General features: G+C 37.7%; 1 protein-coding gene across 1 annotated transcript in view; it reads right to left on the bottom strand.

Moving 5' to 3' along the window:
- The window catches only part of LOC110589436 (tyrosine-protein phosphatase non-receptor type 20-like), a 41,605-nt gene extending 26,692 nt beyond the window's left edge, over positions 1 to 14,913 (bottom strand). Inside the window, exons 1-2 of the mRNA XM_044916216.1 lie at positions 14,874 to 14,913; positions 11,492 to 11,595 (exon numbers count right to left, since the gene is read on the bottom strand). Coding sequence (XP_044772151.1) covers positions 11,492 to 11,595; positions 14,874 to 14,913 — 144 coding nt within the window. The remainder of the gene's footprint in view (positions 1 to 11,491; positions 11,596 to 14,873) is intronic.
- Between the last annotated feature and the right edge of the window lie 4,389 nt (positions 14,914 to 19,302).

Here is a 19,302-nt window from a genome sequence, read left to right on the forward strand (position 1 = left end):
AAAAGCTAAGCAAAGAGAAAGGGAAGCATACTGAGCAAAAGAAACAGCAGATCTGAAGTCCAGGCAGCCTTCCATGGTCTGGCGTCTGCCTAACTGACCACCCTCATCTCATACCTATTTCTCCTCTCAAGCCATAGCCTATACCATGTCTTTTCATCTTTTCTGAAGTGTCTTTTGGCGATTCTGACTGTGTAGAACTTCTTAATCTTTCCCCTCTTGCTAATATGTTTACACGCGCACATGTGTGTGTGTTTTGTTTATTCCATGAAACTTCTTAGACCTGGAATACCTCCTGTGGGAATACATACAGCCATCATTTCAGAACATGGACCCAAACACAATCAGTTTTAGAAACAAGCATGTTAATGGAAAGATGTAAACAACTACCCAGCACTCTTACCAAGCGTATTCATTTGGCTGAACAAGTCAAAACATAACTTACTAAGTTTTTAACCTAACATGAATAAGGATTACTTGAAATATAAAGTTAACATATTTTAGTAGTAGTTTGCTAAATATATTAAATTCTAGTGGATTAGCTAATTGCCATTTTGAGCAATATATAAAACATAAAAAGTCCTTCCTTGTGGTGAGCATACCCTAACATACAGAGCTGCTGCATCACTATGCTGGACACCAGAAACTAATGTAACATTGTGTCTCAACTATACTCAAATGAAAAGAAGTAGAAAAATAATAATTCAAATAAAAAATAATTAAAAAGTCCTTCCCTATGCGAGTAAGAAAAATACAACTCTCAAATATTTTTACAAAATTTTTTAACATTTGCTTTTAATATTTGGGGATTTAATTCACCTAGATTCAATTTCAGTGTAAAGTGTACCCTGCCCACTCTGCTCAACCACCAACAGCGATCTTGTATTCTACTGGACATTCACAAGATCCAGTAGGCCACACCTGGTATCAGATGAGCTTTGCAAAAGGATACAGGTGAAGTCACAACATGTCAGCAGGACAGCCTTAGACTTGCCCTCATCAGGAGTCCTAACAGCATTCTAGTGTAAGCTCAGGTGTGATGCAATGAGACCACATAGGTGTGTACCTAAGTCCCCCTGGCTTAGAAATCTCAAGTTACACAGGAACCAGTATCTCTTATAATAATTCATGAACCTAACCTCAGGCTCACAGCAAGGGAATTCCCACATTCACCCCATTTGTACTCTCAACAAGACATTATTGTCATGGTCATAATCCTCCCTGTCCAGGGGTCATTTTTACCATAACCAATGCACCTGGTAACACAGCTGATAGTCCACCTTTATCAGGTTTTCAGAGAAACAGGGTCCTGGAAGGCTAACACAAGATCATTTCCTCAGTGGGAAGAAGAAAAGGTTCTGTTCATCTTTACTCACAGGTAGTAATGCATTTTATTTGTCCTATTGAAATAACCAATTGTACCACACCATTAACTGAGCAGACCACTGTAGAAATCTACAATGTCACCTGTCACATAAAAAGTTCCCATATGTATATGGGTCTTTTTCTGGCATTTCTATGTAGTTTCATTGGTCTTATTTGCCACTTCCTATTGTATTACCACATTTCTTTAATTCCTATATAGCTTTATCATAAGCCTGGACAACCTGCAGCGCCAGTGGCCCCTCCACCACATATATATTCTTGCTTCCTTTCCTAATACTGTCTTGCCTATTTTTTTTAAATTTTATTATGTTATGTTAGTCACCATACAATACATCATTAGTTTTTGATGTAGTGATCCACGATGTATTGTTTTCGTATAACACCCAGTGCTCCATGCAGTACAAGCCCTCCTTAATACCCATCACCGGGCTAACCAACCCCCCTCCCCCCTCCCCTCTAAAACCCTGTTTGTTTCTCAGAGTCCATAGCCTCTCATGGTTCATCTCTCCCTCCCATTCCCCCTGCCCATTTTTCCCTTCCTTCTCTTAATGTCCTCCATGTTATTCCTTATGTTCCACAAATAAGTGAAACCATATGATAATTGACTTTCTCTGCTTGACTTATTTCACTTAGCATAATCTCCTCCAGTCCCATCCATGTTGATGTAAAAGTTGGTATTCATCTTTTCTGATGGCTGAGTAATATTCCATTGTATATATGGACCACATCTTCTTTATCCATTTATCCGTTCAAGGGCATCTCGTCTCTTTCCACAGTTTGGCTATTGCAGACATTGCTGCTATGAACATTGGGGTGCATATGGCCCTTCTTTTCACTACATCTGTGTCTTTGGGGTAAATACCCAGCAGTGCAATTGCTGGGTCATAGGATAGCTCTATTTTTAAATTTTTGAGGAACCTCCACACTGTTTTCCAAAGTGGCTGTACCAACTTGCATTCCCACCAACAGTGTAAGAGGGGTCCCCTTTCTCCACAACCTCTCCAACATTTGTTGTTTCTTTCCCTGTCCATTTTTGCCATTCTAACTGGTATAAGGTGGTATCTCAGTGTGGTTTTGATTTGGATTTCCCTGATGGCTAATGATGATGAACATTTTTTAATGTGTCTGTTAGCCATCTGTATGTATTCTTCAGAGAAGTGTCTGTTCATCTCTTCTGCCCGCTTTTTGACTTGATTATTTGTTTTTTGGGTGTTGAGTTTGAGAAGTTCTTTATAGATTTTGGATACCAGCCCTTTATCTGTAGTGTAATTTGCAAATATCTTCTCCCATTCTGTGGGTTGCCTCTTGTTTTGTTGACTGTTTCCTTTGCTGTGCAAAAGCTTTTTATCTTGATGAAGTCCCAAAAGTTCATTTTTGCTTTTGTTTCACTAGCTTTTGGAGATGTATCTTGAAAGAAGTTCCTGTGGGCGATGTCAAAGAGGTTACTGCCTATGTTCTCCTCTAGGATTTGGATGGATTCCTGTCTCACATTGAGGTCTTTCATCCACTTTGAGTTTATCTTTGTGAATGGTGTTAGAGAATGGTCGAGTTTCATTCTTCTGCATGTGGCTGTCCAATTTTCCCAGCACCATTTATTGAAGAGACTGTCTTTTTTCCATTGCATGTTTTTTCCTGCTTTGTCAAAGATTTGACCATAGAGTTGAGGGTCCATATCTGGGTTCTCTATTCTGTTCCATTGGTCTGTATGTCTGTTTTTGTGCCAGTACCATGCTGTCTTGGTGATCACTGATTTGTAATATAGCTTGAAATCGGGCAATGTGATGCCCCCAGCTTTGTTTTTCTTTTTCAACATCTCCTTGGCGATTCGGGGTCTTTTCTGATTCTATACAAATTTTAGGATTGTTTGTTCCAGCACTTTGAAAAATGTCATTGGAATTTTGATCGGGATGGCATTGAAGGTATAGATTGCTCTGGGTAGCATAGACATTTTAACAATGTTTATTCTTCTGATCCATGAGCATGGAATATTTTTCCATCTTTTTGTGTCTTCTTCAATTTCTTTCATGAGTGTTTTGTAGTTCGTAGAGTATAGATCCTTTACCTCTTTGGTTAGGTTTATTCCGAAGTATCTTATGGTTTTTGGTGCTGTTGTAAATGGAATCGTTTCTTTAATTTCTCTTTCAACAGTTGCGTTGTTAGTGTATAAGAAAGCAACTGATTTCTGTGCATTGATTTTGTATCCTGCCACATTACTGAATTGCTGGATGAGTTCTAGTAATTTGGGGGTGGAGTCTTTTGGGTTTTCCACATAAAGTATCATGTCGTCTGCAAAAAGAGAGAGTTTGACTTCTTTGCCAATTTGACTACCTTTTATTTCTTTTTGTTGTCTGATTGCTGTTGCTAGGACTTCTAGTACTATGTTGAACAACAGTGGTGAGAGTGGGCACGCTTGATGTGTTCCTGATCTTAAGGGAAAGGCTCTCAGCTTTTCCCCATTGAGGATGATATTCGCTGTGGGTTTTTCATAGATGGATTTTATGAGCTTGAGGAATGTTCCCTCTACCCCAATACTCTGGGGAATTTTAATCAGGAAAGGATGTTGTATTTTGTCAAATGCTTTTTCTGCATCAATTGAGAGGACCATATGGTTCTTCTCCCTCCTCTTATTAACGTGTTCTATCACATTGATTGATTTGCGAATGTTGAGCCACCCTTGCATCCCGGGGATAAATCCCACTTGGTTGTGGTGGATGATCCTTTTAATGTATTGTTGGATCCTATTAGCTAGGATTTTGTTGAGGATTTTGGAATCCATATTCATCAGGGATATCGGTCTGAAATTCTCCTTTTTGATGGGGTCTTTGCCTGGTTTGGGGATTAAGGTAATGCTGGCCTCATAGAATGAGTTTGGAAGTTTTCCTTCTGTTTCTATTTTTTGAAACAGCTTCAGTAGAATAGGTATTATTTCTTCTTTGAATGTTTGGTAGAATTCCCCAGGGAATCCATCAGGCCCTGGACTCTTGTTTTTTGGGAGGTTTTTGATCACTGCTTCAATCTCGCTACTGGTTATTGGCCTATTCAGGCCTATTGTCAATTTCTTCCTGTTTCAGTCTTGGCAGCTTATCGGTTTCCAGGAAGGCCTCCATTTCATCCATATTGCTCAGTTTACTGGCATATAGTTGTTGATAATAATTTCTAATAATTGTTTCTATTTCCTTGGTGTTGGCCGTGATCTCTCCCCTTTCATTCATAATTTTATTAATTTGGGTCCTTTCTCTCTTCTTTTGGATAAGTCTGGCCAGTGGTTTATCAATCTTATTAATTCTTTCAAAGAATCAACTTCTAGTTTCATTGATCTGATCTACTGTGTTTCTGGTTTCTAATTCATTGATTTCTGTTCTAATTTTAATTATTTCTCTTCTAATGCATGGCTTAGGCGTCGTTTGTTGCTTTTTCTCTAGTTCTTTAAGGTGTAGAGTTAGTTGGTGAATTCATGATTTTTCTATTTTTTTGAGTGAGGCTTGGATGGCTATGTATTTCCCCCTTAGGACCGCCTTTGCAGTATCCCATAGGTTTTGGACCGATGTGTTTTCGTTCTCATTGATTTCCATGAATTGTTTAAGTTCTTCTTTGATTTCTTGGTTGACCCAAACATTCTTGAGCAGAGTGGTCTTTAGCTTCCAAGTGTTTGAATTTCTGCCAAATTTTTTCTTGTGATTGAGTTCCAGTTTTAGAGCATTGTGGTCTGAGAATATGCAGGGAATAATCTCAATCTTTTGGTATCAGTTGAGACCTGATTTGTGACCCAGTATATGGTCTATTCTGGAGAAAGTTCCATGTGCGCTTGAGAAGAATGAGTATTCTGTTGTTTTAGGGTGGAATGTTCTGTAAATATCTATGAGGTCCATCTGGCCCAATGTATCATTCAAAGCTCTTGTTTCCTTGTTGATTTTCTGCTTAGATGATCTGTCCATTGCTGAGAGTGGAGTATTGAGGTCTCCTACAATTAACGTATTGTTATCAATAGGACTCTTTATTTTGGTTAACAGTTGGCTTATGTAGATGGCTGCTCCCATGTTGGGGGCATAGATATTTACAACTGTTAGATCTTGTTGGAGAGACCCTTTAAGAATGATATAGTGTCCTTCTGTGTCTCTTATTACAGACTTTAGTTTAAAATCTAATTTGTCTGATATAAGAATTGCTACCCCAGCTTTCTTTTGAGGTCCGCTGGCATGGAAGATAGATCTCCATCCCTTCACTTTCAGTCTGGATGTATCTTTAGGTTCAAAATGAGTCTCTTGTAGACAGCATATGGATGGGTCCTGTCTTTTTATCCAATCTGCAACCCTGTGCCGTTTTATGGGAGCGTTTAGGCCATTCACGTTGAGAGTGATTATTGAAAGATATGAATTAATTGTCATCATGTTGCCTGTGAAGACATTGTTTTTATAGATTGTCCCTGTAAATTTTTGTTGTAGATCACTCTTGGAGTCTTTCTCCTTTTATAGAACCCCCCTTAATATTTCTTGCAGGGCCGGCTTAGTGGTCACATATTCTTTCAACTTCTGCCAGTCGTGGAAGCTCTGCATCTCTCCATCCATTCTAAATGAAAGCCTTGCTGGATAAAGTATTCTTGGCTGCATGTTCTTCTCATTTAGTACCCTGAATATGTCTTGCCAGGCCTTTCTGGCTTGCCAGGTCTCTGTGGATAGGTCTGACGTTATTCTGATGTTCCTCCCTCTGTACGTAAGGAATCTCTTCCCCCTAACTGCCCTTAAGATGGTTTCCTTGGTTCTAAGATTTGCAAGTTTTACTATTACATGCTGGGGTGTTGGCCTGTTTTCCTTGATCTTAGGAGCGGTCCTCTCTGCCTCTAGGACTCGAATGTTTGTTTCATTCCCCAGATTAGGGAAGTTCTCAGCTACAATTTGCTCAAATACATCTTCTAGCCCTCTCTCTCTCCACTCCCTCTGGGATTCCAATGATTCTGACATTGGAACGCCTCATGGTGTCACTTATTTCTCTTATTCTATTTTCATCGATTCTGAGTTGTTTTTCCCTGGCCTCCTCTTTTCCCTTTTTATCTATTATACTGTCTTCCAGATTGCTTATTCTCTCTTCTGTCTCAGTTACCCTAGCTGTTAGATTATCTAGATTGGATTGGATCTCATTGATAGCATTTTTAAGTTCTGCCAATTCCCCTTTTATTTCTGCCCTTAGAGACTCTATGTTGCCATTAATTGATTTCTCCATTCTAGCCATTGTCTTCACAATTGCTAGCCTGAATTCCATCTCTGACATCTTGGTTATATCTGCATCCATTTGTAAATCTGCAGCATAAGTCATAATCTCTGAGTCTTTTCTGTTTTGGGGGCTCCTCCTCCTAGTCATTCTGTTCATGGGTGTTTGAGGGAATGTATAGAGTCCAAATTATTGACCAGAACCCAAGCAAGATGCACCTGTTTTCTTGGGACCTTAGGGTTGCTGGCCTCTTGTTTTCCCAGCCTGTCTTCTGGCGGAGGGGCCTGCCGCGCTGTTACTCAGGCAACCCTGTTTGGGGGGAGTTGCCCTGCGCCCCTGGTGGGGGATGGGCTCAGTGGGAATCAGTCTTTGGGGCTTTTGTTCTCTGGCGCCTTTCCCTGGCGGCTTTCCGCGTCTCTTCCGTGAGTCAGAGCAGAAGAAACCATTTCCAACCCTCTGCCTCAGAGCAGAGAGACCTCAGTCTGTTCTTCAGTGGGCTCTCCAGGCCACACCATCTCCGTTTCTGTCCATGCTGCTATAAACTGCAACGGCCTGGGTTGTGCACCCCTCCGCAGCACCCCCAGTCCTGCCTCCAGGTCGGGGCACGTCTCTGCCCTTTGTGCTTCTAAAACCGCCAGCCACTCCCAGTTCACACACACACAACTCTGCCGCTTGGGGTCCTGTCCCAGGGACTGCAGTTCGCGTGCGCGTGACTCCGCCGCTCGGGGTTTCCACCCCGGAGGTTGCAGTTCACCAGCGGGACCCTGGCGCACCGGGTTTCTGACCCAGAGGCTGCAGTACGCGTGCGTGCGACCGTCGCTCAGGGTTTCTGTCCGAGCGGCTGCGGTTCACGTGCACGCAACCCTGCCCGTCTGGTTTTCCACCCCAGGGGCTGCCCTAAAGTCCTTTCCCGATGCTACCGGTCTGCGGGTCTGTGCCCGTCCGCAGTGCGCGAGGCTGTCGCTCACCGGCTATGTAGGATCCCCACATCCAGGCACCCTCCCGCTGCCGTTTATCCTCCAATATCTGCCCGCAGAATCAGGGCTCTCCGCTTCGTACCTCACAACCAACCGCCTGCGATATTCTGTTTGTAGAGATCCAGATCTTCTTACATCTCAGGCTGGTTTCATGGGTGCTCAGAGTGGTCTGGTAGATATCCAGCTCAATTCCGGGGACCAGTTGAAATAGGGTCCCCTACTCCTCCACCATCTTTCCCCTGGAATCTGTCTTGCCCTTTTTTGCCTTATTTTCCCAAAAGATTTCTAATCAGCTGATCAAATTTCATACACACACACACATACACACACACACACATTGAAAATTTTATTGAAATTAAGTTAAACTCATTTTGTAGTTTAAATTAGGGATAACTAGGACACTGGGTGGCTCAGTTGGTTGGGCATCCGACTCTTGATTTCAACTCAGGTCATGATCTCAGGGTTGTGGTATTGAGCCCCACAACAGGCTCCATGCTCAGTGGGGAGTCTGCAGGAAATTCCCTCCCTCTGCCCCTCCTCCTGCTCTCTCTCTCTAAAATAAATAAATAAATCTCTAAAAATATAAATAAATAAATTAGGGATAACTATTTTTTTCATTCATTAAGATTTATTATCCATTAATATGATATAGATATAACAACAAAATATTTTTAAATATTCTCAAGAAAAGTAATTCATACCTTTTCTTAGATTGACTCCCACATACTTTATAGCTGGTACCATTGTAAATGTAACGGTGTAATCTATTATGGTAAATAATTTGATATTTGGTATACATGTGCTAACTACTGCATAATGAGAAAACCACACATTTTTATATATTGTAATTTTGTATTTATTCTATTATAAATATTTTAAATTTCCACTATGACCTCTTCTTTGACCCATGAGTTTTGAGTATGTCTTGAGTGTGTTTTATCTATTTGTGGTTGACTTCCAACTGAATTTCTCATGTCAGAGGCCATAGTCAGTACTATAAAGATTATTTGAAATTGGCTGAGATATATTTTGATTTACATGGTACATGGTAAATTTTTATAAATGGTCCATGTATGCTTGAAAAGAATGTATGTTCTCTAACTTTTGGATGCAAGTTCTATAGATATGTTTGTTCTATCTATCTGGATAATTTTTTTATAATTCTATACTCTTAACTATTGTCTATTCTTTTAATAAAAGGTATCTTTTTAAATGGTCCACTATCATAGTGAATTTATCAATTCCTTCTTATAATTCTGTCCAATACTGATTTACATATTCTGGTGCTTATAAATTTAGAATTTTATATCTTCCTTGTGAACTAAACCTTTTAGTATTATATAGTGACCTCTAAAGCGTAATACTTTATACTTTTAAGTCTTTTTGTCTGATATTACTATAGCTACATTAGTTCTCTTTTGTTAGTGTTGCTCTGTGTATTTTAATTCTTTTACTTTAAAACATCAAGGGAGGGCGCCTGGGTGGCTCAGTCATTAAGCATCTGCCTTCGGCTCAGGTCATGATCCCGGGGTCCTGGGATCGAGCCCCGCATCGGGCTCCCTGCTCCGTGGGAAGCCTGCTTCTCCCTCCTCCACTCCCCCTGCTTGTGTTCCCTCTCTCGCTGTCTCTCTCTCTCTCTCTCTGTCAAATAAATAAATAAAATCTTTAAAAGAAATAAAAAATAAAACATCAAGGGAAGGGACACCTGGGTGGCTCAGCTGATTAAGCGTCTGCCTTTGGCTCAGGTCCCAAGGTCCTGGAATCAAGTCCCACATCGGGCTCCTTGCTTAGCCGGGAGCCTGCTTCTCCCTCTGCCTGCCACTCCCTCTACTTGTGCTTGCTCTCTCTCTCTTTCTCTCTCTCTGACAAATAAATAAGTAAAATCTTAAAAAAAAAATTAAATCTTAAAAAAAAAAATCAAGGGTGTCCCCCAAAGATTTCTTCTCATTAAACTATACAGATGACCAACAAATTGAATGAGTTCTACAGAGTTTGCCTAGTCCTGAAAACTAGTTTATCAACACTAATTGGTAAAACAAATCCTTAAACACTAATTTCGGGAGAATTAAAAAGGAATGTGAAGATTATGAATAAAATGGGATGGAGGAAAAGAAAGAGAATAGTACTATTGCACCAGTACAATCCCTCTCATCTCCAACAAGACATGTTTAAAAAGCCCTTTTCTTATAACTCAGTTACTAAGAAAAAGTGACATCACCTGGGCGAGAATTCCTCCCATAATTTAAACCTGAGACATATTTCAAGTCACACTTCAAAATCAACTTGATTACATTTATCCAAGAAGCAAACTGCTTTAGATGGCTGCAATTCAAATTAAAGCCTCACTTAGGACTCTAATATGTCTTTGATTGAGTGAAATGTGATTTGGCTAACAACGTTAAGAAGGCGCAAGGAGAAATATACCAAATTACCAAGATGTCAGGTCTTTTTGGAGACTGCTCACTGAATCAAATTAATGTCAAATTAAAGAAAGGGCCAAATAACTTTTTCTGAGGAACTTAAGTTAGCTTTTCTGCCCTGCATATATATGCCAAGGACATATGAGGACAAAGTAGTAAATACTAGGAGTAATACTAGGAGCAGTAATACTAGGAGATAGGAGCCTGGTTTCTAGTCTTTGCTGTGATTGAAGAGCTGTATGATCACAGACAAATCATTTCAGCTCTCTGGGACTTAGTTTCTTCACCTCTAAAATGAGTGTTGGAATAAAAATGTCTTGACCTAGCTTCCAAATCTAATCATCTATAAGTCTGAGTCTAGATAATTCCTAGGGATAGCATCATAACTGAAAGGGCATCAAGTGTAGTTATAACATCAAATTAATTCATGAAATGTTAAGAAAAGCAAATCCTGGTAAAATCAGCTGGTTTTCCCAACATGCTACTCTAAAAACCATCCAGAAATGTTCTCTAAGATACTCTTTTCTAAAATGAAACTTTAAAGCATATCAAAATTCATCCTAGATAGGTCAAGCCATAAAATATAGGGGAAAACAAACAAACAATAGAATGTATTTAGTTCTAGAAGAGAGTCAAGTATGGACATTCTATGAAAGTGCTCACTTTGAAATTATCTCTCCTTCAAGTACAAAATCATTCTGATCAGAGAAAAGTATCAACAGTGGGGCTGAGAGCCCAGCAGTACATTCAGAATTAGAGACTGCCAGCCAGAGATGTGATGGTAGGTGGGCTCGATGCAGCACAGATTCCTATATGAGAGATCCCTTCAAAGCAGCAGCATGACTGTCAGTCCTGGGTGGAGAGGGCAGCCAAACTGGAAAACGGGAGAAGCGGTGTCTGTTCTTGGTACTTACTCTGATCTCTAGTAATGCTGGAACCTACAGAATAGAATGTGAGTCTGAAAACAGCAACACGATGGCAGTCCCAAAGCTCCAGTAGATAAGAGGAAAAAACGCAAGCCACCCACATGATGAAAATGCATTGCTCTTTTTGTGCTCTAATCCTGGCAGTTATCTCCACAAGGAAGGAGACACGTGTCAAGGTGAGAGTGTTTGCCCCAGATTTTCCCAACCCTCTACCTTTCCATAGTTTAGAGACACTGTACCATGCTGTCTCTATCATTTAAAAATTCCATCAATCAATATATCTAAAGGTGCTTCAAATTTTATATGAAATTCATTTTGTAGCTCTATTAGCAGCACAAAAGAAAATGATGCCAAAATAAGTAAAATTTCCAGAATAGTATCAAGAGGTTTTCTTTAGAGTTGCAAAGAGTTCCACTCTTTCTAATTGCTATTTTGGTTGTCTTCAACATCAGAAGGACAGAGAACTGAGAATTAGTGTGCTAAGGAGAACAAAATAGACCCCCCCCATGCCTTAGAGAGCTTACTCTGTGATTCCACAGTAGCCACAATCATTTAGCAGAGATCCCTCTTCTAGTTTTACCTCATGAGTCACTGATTTAGGTGTCTTTTCCTCACTTGATGAAGGCAAAGTCTCCCTGGAAATCATGTCTTCTGAATCACAGCCATGTACCTTCTTATTTTTTCCTGAAAAAGAGAAGGGAAGAATTGATCAAATGCAAAGGGTTACACAGAGAAAGGTGCCTTAATGAGAAAACCCAAGCTACACAAGGGGAATGTTCGCCTACTTTTCCTATTGTACAGTCATCTCATCTTTATCTCCTATATTAATCACTTTTCTCCCTGCTTTAAAAAAATAACATAGCAAACATGATCCTTCTTCTAGGATCATCCTCAGAAAGTTAATTTTTGAGCGGTCCCTTTGTTCCTACTTCTGTATTACTCTTCAGGTAAATCCTAAATATACACAACTTCCAGAACCTATGCACTGGCTATCACATAAGATAATTCTTCTGTTTTTCAGGGTCTACTTCTTAGATAAAGAACAGTGTGCTACAGAAATCTCACCTTAACTTCCTGAATTATTAATAATAAATAAATTAGCAATATGTTAATGTATATAGAAAGTCATTTCAGGCTTTATTGAAGAATAAAATATGAATCCTCCCTAGGAAAGTCATTGCTGGCTTTATTATAGGATCATTGCTAACCTGTTATTTTCACTGCACAGAATATTTCATATAGAAGCCAAAGGAGATATTTTTCTCTGATTTTGGAATGAGCATTCAGAGTACTGTTCCCTATATCATGGCAGCCCTATTATGGTTTAGAAATTTTGTGACATGGCATATTACAAAATCAACAATACAAATATAGTAAAAAAAATATATAGTAAACATATACTTTGGAAACAAAGAAGGTCATTCATTAATGTGTTAAAAAGGACAAAAAGAAATTGTGAACTATTATAACACGAGTTAATTTTATATGTATATATTATGAAATATCAATGAAAAAACAACATATCAAAACTAACATGAGAGTTAACTAAAGCAGTATTTAAAGTGGAAATGTATAGTTTTAAATACATTTATAACAGAAGCAGAAAAAAAGGACAAAAATGAGTTTTATATTTAATCATAAAGGCCAAGTAAAACTGAGGAAACCCCCAAAAAAGTAGAAAGTAAGACATCATAAAGAAATACAGCAAACAGAAAACAATTTAAAACAACAAATCAACAAAATCAAATATTAGTTCTTTGAAAAAGGACTTAAAAATATGCAAACGTCTTTCACTACTCAATTTAATTAACATTAAGAAGGAAAAGGGGCACGGCCATGGACCCAACTATCATTTTTAGAAGTAAGTACTTTTAGACAAATTTGATGAAATGGAAACTTTTACAGAGAATTATAAATCATCAAAATCTACCCAAGAATATGTAGAAAGCATAAATAGTATAATAAGCATTTAAAAAGTTAAACCAATAATTAAAAATCTCATCCCCAGGAGGTAACAGACATCTAGGCCCAAAGAGGCTAGATATCAAACTTTCAATGAACAAAATCTCTTTCTTATACAACCTATTTTAGAGAATTTTTTAAAATGTAAAATTATGTAATTTATACTAAAAGGTAGTAAAATCCTTACATGAAAACAAAACATGTAAAATACAAGAAAAATTATAAGCCAAACTTAAAAATGGACATCAATGCAAAAATCCTAAGTACAATATTACTAAATGGTGCAATGGAAGAAATGTGTAGACTAAGTTAGATTTATCACAAGATTTCAAATTATGGTCGGTATCATAAAAATCTATCAGTGTAAACTGGTATATAATAAATGTCAATTAAAGGACAGAAATCATATTATCATCTGAACATATAAAGAAAAATCATTTGAAAAATTCAATGGCCTTTCAAGTAGAAATAGAAAGGAACTTCTTTAACTTATAGAAAAGGTTATCTATTCAAAATATTGAGCCAACATTAAGCTTAATGCTAAAACTTTAGACATATTCTCATTGTTTAAGAAAAACATAAAAATGCCTGTTACCACTACCCTTATTTAACATTGTATAATGTATAATGTATTTGTATTATTGCCCAAGCAATAAAACAAAAGAAGAAGAAAAAAAAACCTTAAGAATTGGAAACAAAGCAAGTAAATCATATTTGCAAATACACAAAAAATTAAAGAGACTCTATAGTCAAATTACTAGAAATCATAAAAAAGTCTGACAGGATAGCTGATACAATAAATTAGAAACATTCCATAAACCAACAATAACCAACTAGACACTGAAACAAAAGAAAATGTATCATTCACAATAGAAATAAAAATATAAGGTAACTAGAAATAAACCAAAAATATATAGTAAAAATTGCAAAATCTTACTGAAGTTTACAAAAAGTAGAAGAACCCATATTCATATAGGAGAAAACTTAGTATCATAATAATGGTAAGTAGCCTCTAAATTAATCCACAGATTCAATGCAAATCCAATCAGAATTTAAGCAGGATGCATGTGTGCGCGCGTGTGTGTGTGTGTGTGTTGTGTAGACAAACTAGAGAATATAAGTCCAAGAACAGCAAAGACAACTTGGACAAGGAAAACAGATTGGGGCATTTGCCCTATCAGGTATCAATACTGATTGTAAGTTAGAGTAATCAACAGTGTGAATTGGCAGAAGAGTAGAAAAATAGAGGACGAAAAGAGAACAGGGATTCAAAAACATGCTCAAGTACATAAAAGCATTTACTATTAGATAGTGGTGGCATTGCAGATGAGTAGGGAAAACACTAAAATAAATGGGGTTGGGACAACTGGCTTTCCTACCAGAAAAAATAAAAAATTATATCCCTATCTCAGAGTCTGATAAGATCAAAGATCAAAGTATACAAAATAAATAAACAAAAGAGGCTATTTTTATTCTCTCAGGGTAGGAATAAATTTTCTAATTACAAAAACACAACTTATAGAAGAAAATATTGATAAACTTGAATATTAATTAAAAGATACTGTCAATACGGGCGCCTGGCTGGTTCAGTTGGAAGAGCATGCAACCCTTTATTTCGGGGTTGTATGTTTGAGCCCCAGGTTGGTTGTAGAGATTACTTAGAAACAAAATCTTAAAAAAATAAAAAATGAAAAAAAGAAGATACTCTCAATAGAGTTTTTTTTTTTTTTTAAAGCATTCACCAGGAAGAAGTGATATGTATCTAGGATACATATCGAATTCCTGAAATTCAATAAGATGAGCCAATGGGGGGGGAAAAATGAGTCAAGTATATTAACCTAGCTGATACTCTTAGTTGGAAGTAACAACATCCAACTACTGCTGATTTGAGAATAAATAAAATTTATTGTATGTCCTCTGGGCAGTTCCTCTAACCACCAAAAAAGCCGAGCAAAAAGACATGGTCTCCTGAATGCTGAGGGTGCACATCTAACACTCACTCCTGTTACTGAATGCTAAAACTATACCATGTCCTCCCATAATCCTTGACATTAAATGTTACTGCCACTATTGATTCACACCAAGATTCAAAGAACCAGGAATTCTGCACTTAAAAAAGAGCTTCATATGCTAGGGAGGCAAATTAAAAGAAAAAAAAATATCTGTAAGAATTATAAACAAGCAACTCATAGAAGAAGAAAATTTACAGGCCAATAAATGTATTTTAAAAAAATCCAGTGTCACCTAATAAACAAATGAAAATTAAAGTAATCTACCACTGACTTTCACTTCTGCCTATGAGAAATTTATCACTTAATCACAACCAGAAAATAGGACAAAATACATTGAAACAACAATTTTCAGACATTGTGCAATAGATTATGATCTCAGAGAGAGGGGAAACAAATGAGGTGAGTCTTATGATTGCCCCAGATTAAGTCCTCAAAGAGTTTCCAGGCCACATCTCAAGGAGAGAAGAAAGAGTCCAGTGATCTCATTGAGTTGCAGAGAAAGAGATCAAAGCTCAGAGAGACCATGGCAAGTAGAATTTGCAGGGCAGAATATCAAGAGAGGAGATAGTTGTACAGAACAAGAGAAGTCTGAGCATATGCAAAGAAATCCTCTCTTATCCTTTACAGAATATGGGTCTTCTTATATGTAGGACAATCCCTGATATCAAGGAAAATCAGTGGAAAGCAGCAGAGGTTAGTAAGGGTGAGGAACAGTTTGTGTTCTTACAAGCCAGAATGAGATCTCACAATACATTAGGCTCCAGGGAGAATTCACAGAACAGACACTTCTTAGCAAAACTAAATTATCCCCAGAATAAAGGCTACCCTGCACCACCTTTGAGAAGCTTAATAGCAAGCTTCAAAAAGAATCAAGTTTAATTTGAACTTCAAGTAATATAACTGCAAGGCAGAAAATACCAAACACTTTCTTAAAGGAATAAAAAAAACCCCAGCACCCAAAAATCATATAATTTGCAGCATCCAGCATCCAGTAAACAATTAACAAGGATGCAGAGAAATAAGAAAATATATCCTATGACTAGAAAAGTCAGTCAATAGAAATATACTTAGAAATAATAGATGATGAAATTTGTAAACAAGAACCTTGAACAAGCTGTTACAAATTTTATGAAGGTGCTCAAGGAAATAAAATAATACATTATATGTTTAAGAAAAAGAAAAAGAAGATAGTAGGAAGGGAAAAATGAAGGGGGGGAAATCGGAGGGGGAGACGAACCATGAGAGACTATGGACTCTGAGAAACAAATTGAGGGTTCTATAGGGGAGAGGGGGAGGGGTTAGCCTGGTGGTGGGTATTAAAGAGGGCACGTATTGAATGGAGCACTGGGTGTTATGCAAACAATAAATCATGGAACACTACATCAAAAACTAATGGTGTAATGTATGGTGATTAACATAACATAATAAAATAAAATTTAAAAAAGAAAACATAGAAGAGAAATAAAAAATGTAAAAATGAAACCCAAATGGAATTTCTAGAGATGAAATACATAATATATGAACTGGATAGAACTAACAGCAGACGAGAGAGTAGAGAAGAAAAGACCAGTGTATGTCAACATACAGCAATAGAAATGATCCAAAATGAAGCAGAGTGGGGGAAAAAGGACTGAACAGAAATTCAGCAAACTTTAAAAGAAAAAAGAGGGAAAGAGATACCATGCTAACACTAGTCAAGAAAAAGTTAGAATGGCTAGATTAGCATTAGATGAAGTAGACTTCAGACTAAAGAGCATTACCAGTGATAAAGATGACATTACATAATGGTAGATGTTAATTTATTAGAAAAATAGCAATTCAAAATCTGTATTCAACTCATAGCAAAAACCCAGATTAATATGAAATAAAAACTAACAGAACTGAAAGGAGAAAGACACATATCCACAAAACTCTCTTTCAGCAACTGACATAAAAGAAAAAAAACAGGGGTACCTGAGTGGCTCAGTCAATTAAGCAGCTGCCTTCGGCTCAGGTCATGATCTCAGGGTCCTGGGATCGAGTCCCACATCAGGCTCCCTGCTCAGCAGAGAGCCTGCTTCTCCCTCTCTCTCTGCCTGCCTCTCTGCCTACTTGTGCTATCTCTCTGTCAAATAAATAAAATCTTTAAAAAAAGAAAAGAAAAAAATCAGTAAAGACATGGAAGATTTGAAACACACTATAATTCATACTGTCCTAATTTAAAAGTACAAAACACTTCACCTAAAAACAACAGAATACACATTGAAGTATGCATGGAACATTTTCAAAGATTATACACTGGGACATAAAACAATTCTCAAAAAATTAACAAGCTATGAAATCATATAGAGTTTATCACATAAATTATAAAGATCAGATCACAATGTAATTAAATTAGAAATTAATAATAATAAGGTATATGGGAAATCTCCAAATATCTGGAAACTCAACAACAAATTTTTTTAACCTGTGAGTCAAAAAATAAATCACAAGAGAATCTAGAAAATATCTTAAACTTCATGAGGGTAAATAAAAACACCACATTGAAATTTTAAGGATGAAGCAAAGTAACGTTTTATAGAAATGTAGAGCATTGGATACTTGTATGAGGAAAGTAGAAAAGCCTAAAATCCAATTATCTAAACTCCTACCTTAAGAAATTAGAAAAGAAGAGCAAATTAAATTCAAAGAAGTAGAAGAATGGAAATGGTGGTAAAAACAGAAATCATTGAAGGAGAAAAACAATAAAATGCAACCAACATTGGGTTCATTGAAAAGATCAATAAAATTGGTGAATTTTCAGATGCATCAAAAAATAAAAGAGAGAAGAAACAAACTAACAACCTCAGAAATGGAAGGGAGGACCTCACCATATTTTCTATAAAAATGTAAAGTGTGTTAAAAGAATAATAAGGATAACTTTGTCAGTAAGTTTGACAACTTAGATGAAATGAACAAATAATTTGAAAGACTGAAATTGAAAATCTACCATAGCTCATCCAAGAAGAACTAGATAATATGAATAGCTCTATATCTCTTAAAGAATTTGAATTCAACATGGTTGGAACTGGAGGGGATTATGTCAAGTGAAGTAAGTCAAGCAGATAAAGACAATTATCATATGGTTTCACTCATATGTGGAACATAAGCAATAGCATGGAGGACCATAGGGGAAGGGAAGGAAATCCAAAGGGTGAGAAATCAGAGAGGGAGATGAACCATGAGAGACTATGGAGCCCGAGAAACAATCTGGGGGTTTGAGAGGGGAGGACAATGGGGGGAGGGGGTAACAGGGTGATGGGTATTGAGGAGGGCACATGCTGTGATGAGCACTGGGTGTTATACTTAACTAATGAATCAGTGAACACTACATCAAAAACTAAATATGTACTATACAGCGGCTAACTGAACATAAAAAAAATGTGACTACTAGATTTTTTTTTAAATGCCATTGGAATCTTACAGAGATTACATTGAATCTATAGATGGCTTTTGGTAGTATTAAAATTTTAACAATATTAACTCTTCTAATCATTAAACACAAGATACAAAAAAAAAAAAAAAGAAATTGAATTCATAATTTAAAATCCTCCCCCAAAGAAACATCAGATCTGAATAGCTTCACAGGCAAATTCTATAAAACATTTAAGGAAAAACACCAGTTCTACACCAACTTGTCATAAAACTGAAGAGAAGGAGACATTTGCCACCTCATTTCATGAGGTAAACACTACTGTATTTGTCTACTACAGCTGTGATAATAAAATAGCACAGAGTGACTCGAAAAACAGAAATTCAATTTTCCCACAGCTCTGGAGGTCAGAAGTCCAAGATCAAGGTGCCAGCAGTTTAGGTTTCTCCTAAGTCATCTCTCCTTGACCAGCTTCTTCTTGTGTCCTCACATGCCTTTTCCCTGCACATGCATATCCCTGGTGTCTTTTCCTCTTCTTATAAGGACACTAGTCCGATTTGATTATGGCCCCACCTGTATGATGTTATTTAACCTTAATAAGCTCTTGCAGGGCGGAGCAAGATGGCGGAGGAGTAGGAGACCTGGATTTCATCTGGTCCCAGGAATTCAGCTGGATGGGGATCAAACCATTCTGAACACTTACAAACTCAACAGGAGATCGAAGAAAAGAATAGCAACAACTCTCTGAACAGAAAAGCGACCACTTTCTGGAAGGTAGGACATGCGGAGAAGTGAATCCGAGGCGATATTCGGGAGGATATATGGTGGGGGAGGGGGCCTCCGTCAGCCGCTTCTGGCAAGTGATAGAGCAGCAGAGCACAAAATTGGAACTTTTAGAAGTCTGCTATGCTGAGGGACGTCACTCCAGTGGCTAAGTTGGGGGTGGAACCCTCGTGCGATGGTGTGGTCTCAGGACCCTCGGGGTCACAGAAAGACCAGGGGTGCCTGAGTGCGGCAGAGCTCCCA

The sequence above is a fragment of the Neomonachus schauinslandi genome, chromosome 6 (genome assembly GCF_002201575.2).
Source record: "Neomonachus schauinslandi chromosome 6, ASM220157v2, whole genome shotgun sequence".
NCBI lineage: Eukaryota > Metazoa > Chordata > Mammalia > Carnivora > Phocidae > Neomonachus > Neomonachus schauinslandi.